At 32.6% G+C, this 13,263-nt stretch overlaps 1 protein-coding gene across 2 annotated transcripts in view; it reads right to left on the minus strand.

The window, feature by feature from the left end:
* Window positions 1-1,572: 1,572 nt before the first annotated feature.
* The window catches only part of LOC106137389 (pyrokinin-1 receptor), a 28,502-nt gene continuing 16,811 nt past the window's right edge, over window positions 1,573-13,263 (minus strand). The window contains exons 2-5 of one of the 2 annotated variants that reach the window (XM_060947804.1): window positions 7,642-8,548; window positions 7,238-7,458; window positions 5,167-5,281; window positions 1,573-4,777 (exon numbers count right to left, since the gene is read on the minus strand). In XM_060947804.1, coding sequence (XP_060803787.1) covers window positions 4,485-4,777; window positions 5,167-5,281; window positions 7,238-7,458; window positions 7,642-8,440 — 1,428 coding nt within the window. In that variant the 5' untranslated portion in view covers window positions 8,441-8,548 and the 3' untranslated portion in view covers window positions 1,573-4,484. The remainder of the gene's footprint in view (window positions 4,778-5,166; window positions 5,282-7,237; window positions 7,459-7,641; window positions 8,549-13,263) is intronic. The other variant, XM_060947803.1, reaches the window with a different exon arrangement.

Raw genomic sequence — 13,263 nt, forward strand, 5'->3', positions numbered from 1 at the left:
ATGATAGGCATCATTTGTTTTAGAATGCTCAGTAAAAAAAGTTATAAACTTTATACCAGCTCTTTTCATAAAAAAAATAACATACATACTTACATATGTAGTAGGTTAATGTCAATAACCTTAATTTACCAAATAATGGATCAGCTCATGTAAGTAATTAAATCACAATTGTTCCGAATACCCTTACCGAATACTTTAAACGCGTCAAGTCGCGGATTGAAAATAGCATACAATATATACGAACTACGTTTCCAGAAACATATAAGGTTTATCCTGCGTAAGTATATAAATAATATTTATTGAAGATTTTAAGGAAATTAATACGAGTACATATGTATATTATTACATAAACACATCCTAGAAATATCCTTCAAATTGTACAAATCTTCTGGGAATTAAAATGAAAAAAGGAATAAAACTGAGAGGGATATTTTATTAAAGCTTACGTTGAGATATTCACGTTAAATACTTTGCGCGCTCACTTATACGTACTTATTTATTTATTCAGAATGTCGCCCAAAAGCAACTGGACCCCGTTCCATACATTTCTGATTGCCATTTCTTTATGTATTTTTTAACATATTTCTGGGAGATTTAAGAAATCGTCATTACTTGTAGGATACATTTCCTAGAAAACAGATCCATATCGTAATCCATCCATCCATTTTCGGTAACACACTATGGCTCCCGGGCTGCAAGTTTATCAGGAACTGTGTTTAACAAACGCCAAATCACCATTCTATATTGTAAACTAATTTACTTAACACTGGCTTTACATGCTTTGGCTAGAGTACAAAAATTAGTCCATATTTATTCCGCATACGTTTCTAAAACAAAGTGGTAGCGTTGACAGCGTGTGGTTTTAGCGGGTTAAGCTCCAACAAAACCATCCAGTTTTCAGTGCCAGGCGGGGCAGATAAGGGTTTCCACAAGTCGAAAATTCCGTTTTTTGTTGTCGACTTGAGTGCGGTAATTGGAAACAGATTAAGTACAGAGATGGATTTTTAACGAATTATCAATTTTCATCAAGTTGGCTACGATTTAAAATATATTTAAAAAGTGTTTCCGTGAATTGATCACCTTTTTATTTTATTGTAGCAATCTCTTGTAAAGCAACTAGCCTAGATCGACTTGCAAACAAGCTGTTTATTATTAGGCTTATATACTTTTTATCTATTTAATAGTCCGTAGTTATACCGTTTGTAAGCACGGTGCTAGAAAATAAGTTATTCAAAATACGACATCGCGTAACGCCATAATATTTTAAATTTACTCAGATTTTAATGTTGACTACGTATTGTTATACCCAAATATACTATAAAATTTTCATAAATCTCTAAATTAAATATGGTAATAAATTCAATGGATATTTAACAAGGTTAAAACTTATTGTACCACTTTTAGCCTAGATTGTTTCCAAACATTACCAAGAACAATATTCTTTCCATTTCTGCGTCAAACAAAACGTTTTTGCCTTTCCATGTAAAAATATTTACATAGGTAAGTACGTGTTGTCATAAAGGGTTCTGAAAGATTCAAAAAGAAAAACTGTTTACTATTTATTAGGTACTTCATGTTTATAAATAACCTGACATATTTTCAAAAGTATGCTGTAGAAATACTTTCTTTCGATATTTCAAACACAGATCCAGGGTTCTCCCAAGTCGCAACTGTAACAGTTGCCAGAATAAAGAATTACTGACGATTATTCAGTGAAGCCCTTTCTTAGCAATGCTTTCAGTGGTGAGCTATTACGACGACTATGTCTTGATGATCTTGATTGAGGATATAAAATAAAAATTTGCTAAATAATACACGAAATTAGAACTTCACTTGCTTTCAAGTTTGGTTAATATTTACGCAATGATTCTTATCACAGAGTCTGATAAATTTAGAAAGTTCAGTAGGTATAATGAAAGTAGTTCCGAATGAGTTGGGAATTAATATTCAATATAAATTAGATCAAGATATTAAAAAAGGCATGTTGTAGATTGTGTTTATATATCATAAGGCTTTATGTTTTTTTTTAACTGATGTCGTCTAAAGAGAAATAACTTACACAATCAGGCGGAGCAATAGTTTAATATAGTATTTGAATTTCTGGTCCATATCTAAATTCATTCACAAACGTATTTTTTTACTATCACCAGCATGGAAATTTAGCTCATACATGTTTTGTTTGTTATTTACAGAATATTAATATTTCTTTTTAAATTCTCAATTATAGTGCACACCATACATGAATAGCTACATTTATAACATAGAAAAATGTCGAAAACAATTTCTCATGTAAACAAACAGCTTTCGATATTGTATCAGTCACATAATAAGCTCGCCAAATTGTCATTTTCAGAAATTACACACCAATAAATTCAGTCTTTACCTGCTAATATTTGTCAACAATTTATTTATTTACGTACATACGTATTTACTAGATTTAATTCTACTTAATTTTCTCTGGCCATGATCTCACAGCATTGTTATATATAAACAACTTAAACCTATCTAAACTTAATATAAGATCGTTTAAACTAAGTAAAATATTTTTATGGCATTTCAACCTCAAATGAGGCATATACTAAATATTGAAAAAGCTTTCTAATAGGTCAAACAAGAGAGATCAAACTCTCATCAAAATTGAGCAAATACTGTGAGCAAAGTAAGATATATGAATAGTATATAGCATGAAACGTAAGTTATATACTTGTCCAGAATATTTCCCTTAATTAAAACAGACCATATCGTTACAGGTTTTTTTATATTTTTACTTCATTTAACACAATAAATTTAAAACTCCCTAAGTATGAACAACAAAACAATTACCTACAAAATATCACTCGTATCGCTTTGTACCAATACAAAATATAGATAGAAAGGAACAAAAATAACTTGGCTGTTTTCAGATACATATTCGATAAATTAAGAACTATTATATAATAGTATCGCTTAAAATGTCATAGATACTTATAATGCTATGTTTTGTTAAATTTCACATTCTCTCCTGCAGTGTTCTTTTAAAAACGTTTTCTTTTATTAAGTGTGATAAATAGAAATACATGATTATGATCCACTGATTTTCTACTGTGCTGATCTCATCTCATATAAGGAAAACTTAATAACGAGTTGTTTATGTACAATTACACTTAAGCTTCAACGACAACCAATTTTATTCTACTGACTACTCTTACGAATAGCACAGAGTAGACTCACATTGAAGTATAGACTGAATCCAATGAATTATCATAACTTACCTATAAAACATAAAACCGACACCGCAAACAATAATTTTTTTTCTTTGAGTTGACGCCAATAAGTATAAATTTAATTGCGGCGGCTACAGCAAAATAAATTCTCTATCGAATAATTAGCGCATTAATAGCAATTCTGTGGTGTGCCTTTTTATCGGCAAGTAACCAGAACATCAACTCTGTATCATCATCATCATCTCATGCATCAAAACAAATGTTTATAAAATATATTTTTTATAAGTTTTTCGCATAGGAATCCCAAGAAAATAAGGTGGCAATGCCGCGCTGCATGATGGGAAATATTCGCAATTTTAAGCATTGCAGTGAAGTTTTGGCTTTAAAAAAATACAAGTATTTATGGAGTACAAATCTATCTGAGACGGGTTCTATAATACAAGTTGCCATATATCTGCATATCATACCTCATATTATTGTATTTTAAAAAACATAAAATTAAAAGTGAACGTCCTTCTTATTTTTAAAATCCTGTTGCAAAGATACAAAAGTGCTCTAAAAAATTACTATATATATTTATATATAAACAACTGTTGTGTTATGTGTTTAAAACTTTGAAGATGATACATTCTGAAGACATTTAATATACTTACTTGTTACATAGGTACATAAAACAGTCAAATAATATAGCAACACTTGAAACAGGGTGCATCATTCTCATTTAGTGGAAATATAAAACAACACTGCATTTTGGCGCTTTTATTTCATCAGAGAATTTCTAGAGTATTAAATACATAAAATAATATTCTTTTAATTATTTGTAAATGTAATTTTATTCATATTTTATTTATTTCATGTAAAAAACAGTTGAATTACGTATAAATATACGTATATCATATAATTTTCAATAGATTGTTAAATACTAATGAGTGTGGATGACCAAGTAGTAAACGTATTAGACTCAAACGATCGGCTTTGGGACGAAAGAATTACACTGCAGTCACTTTCTCAATGACTCTTTTCTGAGATTCAATTAAAAGATCTAATTCCTAAATTATGCTCGCTTATCTCTCATCTATCTCAAAGCTAACATGGACATTTTTCCAGGAAATATTTCCCTGTCAACAATCTAGGTAAGAAAGTCAGACAGTAGTCTGAAATTGCTTTACAACACCTACCTGATCATCGATCCCATGGGCAACGCAAATGCCATGACGATAACGTTAAAGTTCATAAACTTACAAATTATTCTTATTTTAACCGTTTCATATGTGCAACACCCTAAATAGTTTTATTATTATTGTCATTAACTGAAGTTATCTCAATGGTAGAGACAAATCGCCGCTTTGGTTGACATTCATTGACACAACTCAGCTTAGCTATTTCCGACACTGTGGCTGACCGTCTTCTCTTGCAAGCAGGTACTTCGTTATCACTTTCGGAAGACTGTCGAATGAGCAACTTATCATCAAAAATGGTTTTCACGTCACTGATCACTTTCCCGTTGGAGTCCTCCGCGTGTTTTCGCTTTATTTTTAAACTACTACCATTATTAAATGTAGCTTTTACGCTTCCTGCAATAAAAATATTTCAACAGTTACGAACTTTTATTGTTAGGTATGTACAAGTTAGTAAGCTTCTATTCATTTGCGAAAAAACGTGAAAATATTATCAATGACGTTTTATTGATAAGATCACTAAATGGTAACCTGTTTTCATTAAACAAACTGTAGTGTAGGTACTCTAATTTTCCCTTGATCATTTATATAAATGTTTGTTTCTGAATCCAAATAAAATAATACAAAGAAAAAAATGTTAAGACAGTAGAATATCGCGAAAATATAAAGGTGTTCACTAATAAACCCTAAAAAAATATTAGGAATCAGTATGAGTTATCGCAGGATATTTCAATGAATAAGTGATATAAATAGTACACTTATTATTCTGATGTCTGTGAATATACCTGAGTTTGGAGTAATTGAGGAGCTTGGCATACGTCCCAACGCAATCGCAGTGTATGAATATCGTTTGGGATCGTTCCGGTGCCGCCGGTAACAACACAACTGACTGATTGTCACCTGAAAATAAAGCATATGATAAAGGGGATTTAATATTGTCAAGTGTTGATTTCACTAAGTATGTATAATTTAGCTAAACACACGAGGAAACCTTTAGCGGCATTTCAATTGCAAGGTCACTAATAAGTACTTTTATGGCGAGGGAAAGAAAACATTCGGATTTTTTATGTAACAATAATTTAAGATAGATAGATATATAGATAAAACTCTTTATTGCACCATAAGAGTAAAACATACAAAACAACATAAAACAGATAGGGATGGTACAAAGGCGGACTTATCGCTAATGCAATCTCTTCCAGTCAACCTTTGGGTGGAAGGAAACCAAACAGGAGATTGGCGTTGGCGCAGAGCAAGATAAATACATTTTTAAACATAATAAAATGCACACAGTATTTATATCTATATATAATACATTTAAATACACATAAATTCAGATAAATACATAATAATAACCTATACTTAGGATAGAGTAGAAAGATAATGAGAACTAACGAGATTTTTGAAACTATCAATAGTCTGGGCTTTCCTGATAAGGATGCGTTAGAATGTTTAGAATCTCCTGTTGACAAAATTATAGAATCAGTGGCAGGACGCTCCGTGTAATCACTAATCCGTGTAATAGGACTAGCCAGGTAATTTACTAACGGTGATAAGGTAAACCAGAAATCTTTCTGGTAAATCTTGATCTTAATCTTCTATCTAGAAAGACAGAGATTATAACTAGTATTAGAGTAGGCTTTGTAAACGTTGTTGAAAGAAGGAGAGTCTTGCCAGTACATAAGTAAGTCATTCAATTTGTTTCACCGAAATCCGTTGACTGATTGGCCTATGCGTATATAACTATATCAGCCACCATTTTCTTTTTAATATTAAAAATTATCAAATGGATTGTCGATCTATATTGTATATGTATTAAAATTCAGTACAAAACACGTATTATACATTGAACTCTCATGTTACCTTCACATGCAAATGTTCAGGATATGTTTTAAGCCGAGCAAACATCATATCTGAAATCACGTGAACATATAATGTACAATGATTTTTTTTAAATTTAAATGTTGTATTACTTCTTTTTTTTATTAACCCATACCTTATTTGGATATTGTTCTTCTATTACCTGAAGGTTTTTCTTATTATTGCAAAATAGAAGTGTATCATGCCATTTTATGAAAGCAATATGTTCATTTGGCGCATATATTGTCTTATATTTGTTTACTCAGTGAAGCACAGCGACCCGAAATGGATTTTGGCCTCAGACATGAGATTCTTAATTCTATTTAAATTAAGTTATTGAAGTTAAATATTAATCTTCCGTGTATCAAAATATAAAAGCCCTTTTCTATGATTTGAAATAATTCGTTAGCTTCTAGCATCCACCAATCATTTGCATATATTGTTTTCTATTGTAACCTTGTCGTACCTACTCGAGTTCTGTGATTTAACGAATCTAAAACTTTTTATGATTTTCTCGGAATTTTAATACCGTATCTATAATATTTTCAAACGGTTAGTTAAAGGTTAACAGTACGTTCTTGTAATTTTTAATAATTTTTTTTTGCTACATTATGTTGGAAAATTTCTTTTGATAGAATACCGACGAGCAGTATCGAAGCATTCTGAAGTTTTACCTAACTATACTGTTCGCAAATTATAGAGAATTATTCTTGTGCCCGTAGTCTCGAAATTAATAAGAGCCACATTCAGCTTAGTGATGAACCTGAGATACTGATAGTCATATTGTTAGCCCAACGCACTTAAAACACAATCCTATGTTTATTAGTATTTTTCTTGACTTTTACAATCTGCGCGGGAAGTGAACCAACTTTTTTTAGCATTCAAACCAGCATGGAAGTTTGCACTTAATGAGTGTGCATATTTCTACGTTTTATTGTAAAATAGTCTGGGAATAGTTTATAATAAGATCCTTTAATATAAATTTCATTTTCTAACCTTAAAAGCATCTCTAAATTTATTGGACATAATGTGATAAAATATGGGATTGATGCACGTGGACATGTAGTAGAACACTCCTGAGATGTAGGTAAGGAAGGCGTACACCTTAAGAAGCAGCTTAGACTTGGCGATGTTGTTCTCGTCGGTGCCGTAGATAGCGACCAGTCTTTGTGCATGGAAAGGAGCCCAGCACACGAAAAACGCTACCACCACTGCCACTGTAAAAAAATATTATTAATTATTGTGTGTTACAATTACAGAATTAACCATATTTTATAGGTGGTGGTGCATGAGGAAAAATAAAATAATTAATGTATCTATTTTAAGTGTATGAAATAAAACTTTTATTGAAAATAATGATATTACAATAAAAATATATTTAATTAAAAGTGGATACTAACCTAACATCTTGACAACCCTTTTTGTTGCCGCGTGTGGATTGCGACGGGCGGTGGTTGATATGTTACGGCTGTATTCGAAAAGAGATTGCTCTTGCATTTCCTTTTCAGCGCCTGCTTGTTTAAGGCGTAACCCAATAAGCAAATACAGAATAGAGATGAGAATCATCGGTGCGAGGAAGAAAAGGAATGTCGATATTTCAAAAGAGTGTTCGACTATAACCCGGGTCTGTAAGCACATGGCTATTCCATTATGATATGTAATGCCCAACTGTAGTGCTGGTGGTAATGCTAATATGAAAGCTATCACCCATACGACACACACGTGTCTTACTGCACGAGAAAGATTCGACATTCTATGTGACATGAAAGGGTGGCATATAGCTAAATATCTTTCGACGGTAAATAAGGTTATGGTCAGTATGCTAGCGTTAGTGGACATTTCGGAAGCGAGGCCTCGCAACCAACAGAAGTTTGGACCGAAGATATAAGGCCACTTTGACCAGATGTAGTATACTTCTTGTGGTATGCCACTGAGGAGTAATAACAGATCAGACATAGCTAGGCTAAACAGATAATAATTGGTAGCCGTGTGCATTGTTTTATTGCGAACAATAACAAAGCAGGTAAATATGTTTCCTATTAGGCCGGTCACGAAAATGATGGCGTAAATGATTGTGACTGGAATGACAATGTAAAGCTCATCTCGTTGGGGTCCTAATATCTTAGTTGGATCTACCGAAGCCGCCAGCGAGGTGGACTCGTTGGCGGCTGTAGGCAAAATATCTTCGAATGAACTCATATCTAATGTGGAAAGTTTAAATTTATATAGTTTTTGTCATGGTATAAATCTTCGGAGCAGATTTGATGCTTTGAAGAAACGTTCCAATGGTTCACTTAGTGCGAGGATCTGTAAATAAAAAAGAATGTATGTAGAATAAAAAATCGGCCAATAGTTTGCCCATTATAGTGAAAATTGTAATGTGATTCGTTTCCGTCACCTAAAAAAGAATATGTACAGGTTTTTGCTAATTCCCCGGAAATTATCGTTTTACCGAGATTAATAGTACTAGTACTCTCTTTTCTTCTCCAGACTCTTTAATTATATACAGGTAGTTAAACGTAAGTTTGAAGAAGATTGGTTTAGTAGATTGGCGCTAGAACGTGTGAAAAGAAAAAAAAAACAAACTAACTTTCGAATGTATATTATTGATTGGGATTTATTACTCTACTCCTAAGCACAATTATTTAATCATTACATAGAGACAATAATCATAATACTCCAAAAATATGTAAGTTTGATTGTAGTTAATTTAAACTCAAAACGGGTAAAAATTTTACTAGCATATCTTTGATTAATATAGAACATTTGTTTTCATGTTACAACATTCAAAGTATTTACATCTGGGTACGTGATTTATGAATATTTCGTTTTTTTAACTAAATATCTGACGATACCCACTCTATTGATACATCCTCGCGGTGGACAGACTAACGGAAAAACTAAAATACTGTTTTTCATGCACAAAGTATAATATAATATAGGTGCCGTGTGGTTCCCAGCACCAATACAAAAAAGAATAGGACCACTCCATTTCTCTCCCATGGATGTCGTAAAAGACGACTAAGGGATAGGCTTACACACTCGTGATTCTTTTTTTAGGCGATGTCGCTATTTGGATCTCAATTCCACTATTTGGATCTCAATTCCATCATTAAGCCGACCAGCTGAATGTGGCCATTCAGTCTTTTCGGGACTATTGGCCCTGTCTACCCCGTAAGGGATATAGACTTGACTATATGTATGTATGTAAGTATAATATAAAAGAAAATATGAAATAAAATGTGTATATAGTAAACAAGTACAAGTAGTTTACTAGATGGGAATCGAAGCTAAGATCTCCAATTGAGAAATTTATCTTATTACATCGGATAAAAACAATCACAATATCTATTATCCAAGTAAGAAGAAAACAAGGGCGTCCGAGTATTAGATACTTGTTTGTTTTCATTTATCCTACCATTTTGGCACATTTAATTACAATAATTTTCCAATTCATATTTATGACAAACACATTATTTATGTATGAATGGGGGAAACTGTATACACAATGTTCATGCGTATAACGAAATATGTTTTGATAACAGATTAATTGTTAAATGAACACTGGGACTTTCACTTTTTGATTGTGGTGATTGGCGTACCCGGGTCCTTCCCAAAAAGGTCTTACCAGGACAAACGTAGAAGTTTGACAATCTATTTTGGATATAAAGAAAATAAATAAATTGACCTTTAGTTCGTCTGTCAAAGCTAAATCAAACAAATGTCAAGGCATTTTCCTTTGTAACTAAAATACTAACTATTGTAACCAGTTTCATTTCATACTACTTGCAATCAATATTTATTGCCTTTCTTCTTAATTAAGGAATATTTTAAGTTGATTTACCTGAAGACTGGTTGACATTGACCGAGTAAGTGATACTCGATATTAAATATTCTTCATCATTTATGTTTATTTTTCGTGCTAGTTTTGTTTATAGTTAGTCTAGATTTATTAATTTACTGGACTGAACGTGGGTTTTCAATCTTTTATAGACTTTGCTCAATCTACCCGCTGAGGGATAAATATTTTGTTTTTTTGGTATACTTTTTGGGGTAACTAACAACTGTGATGTCATCTAACGCATTATCATGTACGCGTGACCTAATATTGCTACTTTATTACAAGATGGTGTCAGAATGCTTATACGAGTAATTACCGCCTTTCAATCTCTACAGAACCACTACCGTCTGGTAGTTACCAAGAGTAACTGCTTCTTAAGCACAGAATTGGATAGGGCAAATGATTCAAAGCTCAATATTATTATTTAATCTGGAAAACACTAATTGTAATAAACATTTTAATCACTATATCTCAAACTTTCCCCGCTTTAATTGCATTGTAGAGTTACATACATACATAATATAAGCACGTCTTTATCCTTTACAGGGTAGACAGACTCAACATTGAATAGTTATTTGGTGAAAAGCTCTCTTCTACTTTGTAATCGATCAAAGTGAAGGGGGTAGGTACGTTTATATACCTACAGTATCTATATAATCGCGCTTCTATCCCGCATGGATAACAGTTTTTTGTTATGTTACTTTTGTTGTAAATATTATGCATTCGTACATATAATCACGTCTATATCTCTTGCGGGGTAGACAGAACCAACAGCCTTGAAAAGACTGTAAAGCCACATTTAGCTGTATGTGTATGGCATATAGTTATTTTCAATAGTAATAGGTTGCCTACCTCATCACCTAAAGCAGAATCCCAAGTGTATGCTGGTTTATTAAAATTGATGATTTATGATGCAGTGGCTATAATAAACTTGTGCACTTCCTTAATTCTACCAGGAAAATAGCGCACTCTGTCGTTCTCCTTGGCATATTTTAACTTACTTAGACTCGGGGCTTCGCTCCCTTGGGATTTACAGAAAAAAACATTAAATACCCTTAACACCATATTTTTTATTTATTATTTTATGGAAATCTGTACAATTAAAGCTTTTTTTAATAAATTTTGTTATTATTTAATATTTGATAAAAATTATAGAAATGTTTATTACATGAGTAATGTGTAGTCAATTAAATTTGTTACAAAATGTACAACAGTACCTTCTTGTATACATTTTAATATAGCTAAGGATAAACTATATACATTTATGTATCTATTCTCTATATATTTAATGACTATGTGTATGACTTGATCTATAATTACACTAGGTAATGCTTAATTTAATACATTGCCGCAGTAAAGAAAACCTGTTTTTGTACTATTTGATGAATAATCCTAGTTTATATAGTAAGACCATCACATATCGTTGTATACGAGTAGGTAGTTATTAAAAGATTTTGTCGTATTGATCTCGTTCTAGAAATGAAGCATTTCAACTTTTGTTTGTATTTTTCCATAAAACTGGACTTAGCAAAGGTTGAGGTTATCGGTGGCAGTACAGGAATTTTTAACTATGAAGCTTTTACTATGAAGGTGACGATAAAAATCGTGACTGAACTCGCAAATTCAGATACCTGTATGTGTAATATACATACATACATAAATAAAATCACGCCTCTTTCCCGGAGGGGTAGGCAGAGACTACCTCTCCACTTGCCGCTGTATGTGTAACCGTGATCTAATATGGGTGAAGTTCCTCTACAAAGTTTGCAGAAATTAGACGGGGGTCGCTTCGTTTTAAAATCTGACTTACACAATCAAATTACAAATCGAGAATATAATAAAGTCAATTCTAGTCTAGTCCTATGAAACAGCAAGGGTATCAAAATACCCAAGGAGAGTTGTTTCAAGTGGGTAACTCAGCCTGCCGACCATAATATCTTTGAAAGCAGAAAGTATTGTATGACTGAAATCCCATTTAAGTAAATGAATAATGATACAGAGAATGTTAATCGAAGCCTCCACTACCGTGTGGAAAACCTTCCCAATCAAATAATTTGGGTTGGATTATGAACAATTTATATAGACATTATATCATCTAATAGCTTTCAATGTGACAACATTTCCTTTTCTATACAGCATAATAAAGCAGGCATTTAGAAAAATAAAACTACAACTGACTTAGTATCGGGCAATCTAAATACATAGATATTAAAATTTGATATGCCCGAAAATAAATTAGGCTGACCCTACTGTCCTAGCATTGTCCAAGTTATTTTACGTAAAAGTACAATAGTGCCCAGTTCAAATGAGGGGCTCGAATCCCCAGCGTGTCAATTCCGAGGTTACCGGGACATTTATCCTTCTCCTTGAAGTTAAACGAATTGATTTGAGTATAGTAGACATGTATAGTAAACATGATTTGGATTGAAGCCTTTTGACACCCGTATTGGGTTTCATTTCTTACGGTTTTCCCTGTGTTTAATGCCTACCTGCCTTGAGGCCTTTAGAGGCTTCAGATTGTAAATAATATTGTGCGATCCTACAATTATTGTGAGCAGTTATTCTCGCGGTGTTCTACTCCTCCCAGATTATGTTGCATGCAAGTGATGTAATGAGCAGGTTATTATATTTAATAAGCATGACTGCTACCTCTTTAACTTGTCTTTTTAAGTGACCGGCTTCCGTTCGCGTAGGTACATTTCATTCATTTCTTCATTTTGTCAAAAGCAACCAGAGCAAGTAAAGTGGATGAAATATAACGCGAAAATGATGTTGCGTTTGTTTGCCGTAAGAAGAAAAAAAGGAGAGAAGAAATGTCAGAAAAAAGTAGGAAAGGCGGTTTCGTATTTTATGAAGGAGTTAAATCATCATCAAAACCATCAAGGTTTTATTTTTAAATCAAACGGCTAATACGTACTTTTACGACACTATAAGTGCATCTTTTAGTATTAAAACTAAATAATGCATGCATTTTGTCAATGTTGCATCAACTTGCTTGAGCATCAATAAAAAATATACAACGCTAAAAAAGAAACCACATTCGAAGGTAAGGCTGGGGGCAGACTTGGGATAGATAGACCAGATCCATAGTCATTAAAATCCAATGCCAAAGGAGGTGAATGGGGCTATTCTCGAACGTTGAAATGGCAGTATTATCTTTGCTCTCCTTCTATCAGTCATA

The sequence above is a fragment of the Amyelois transitella genome, chromosome 14, assembly GCF_032362555.1.
Source record: "Amyelois transitella isolate CPQ chromosome 14, ilAmyTran1.1, whole genome shotgun sequence".
Lineage (NCBI taxonomy): Eukaryota > Metazoa > Arthropoda > Insecta > Lepidoptera > Pyralidae > Amyelois > Amyelois transitella.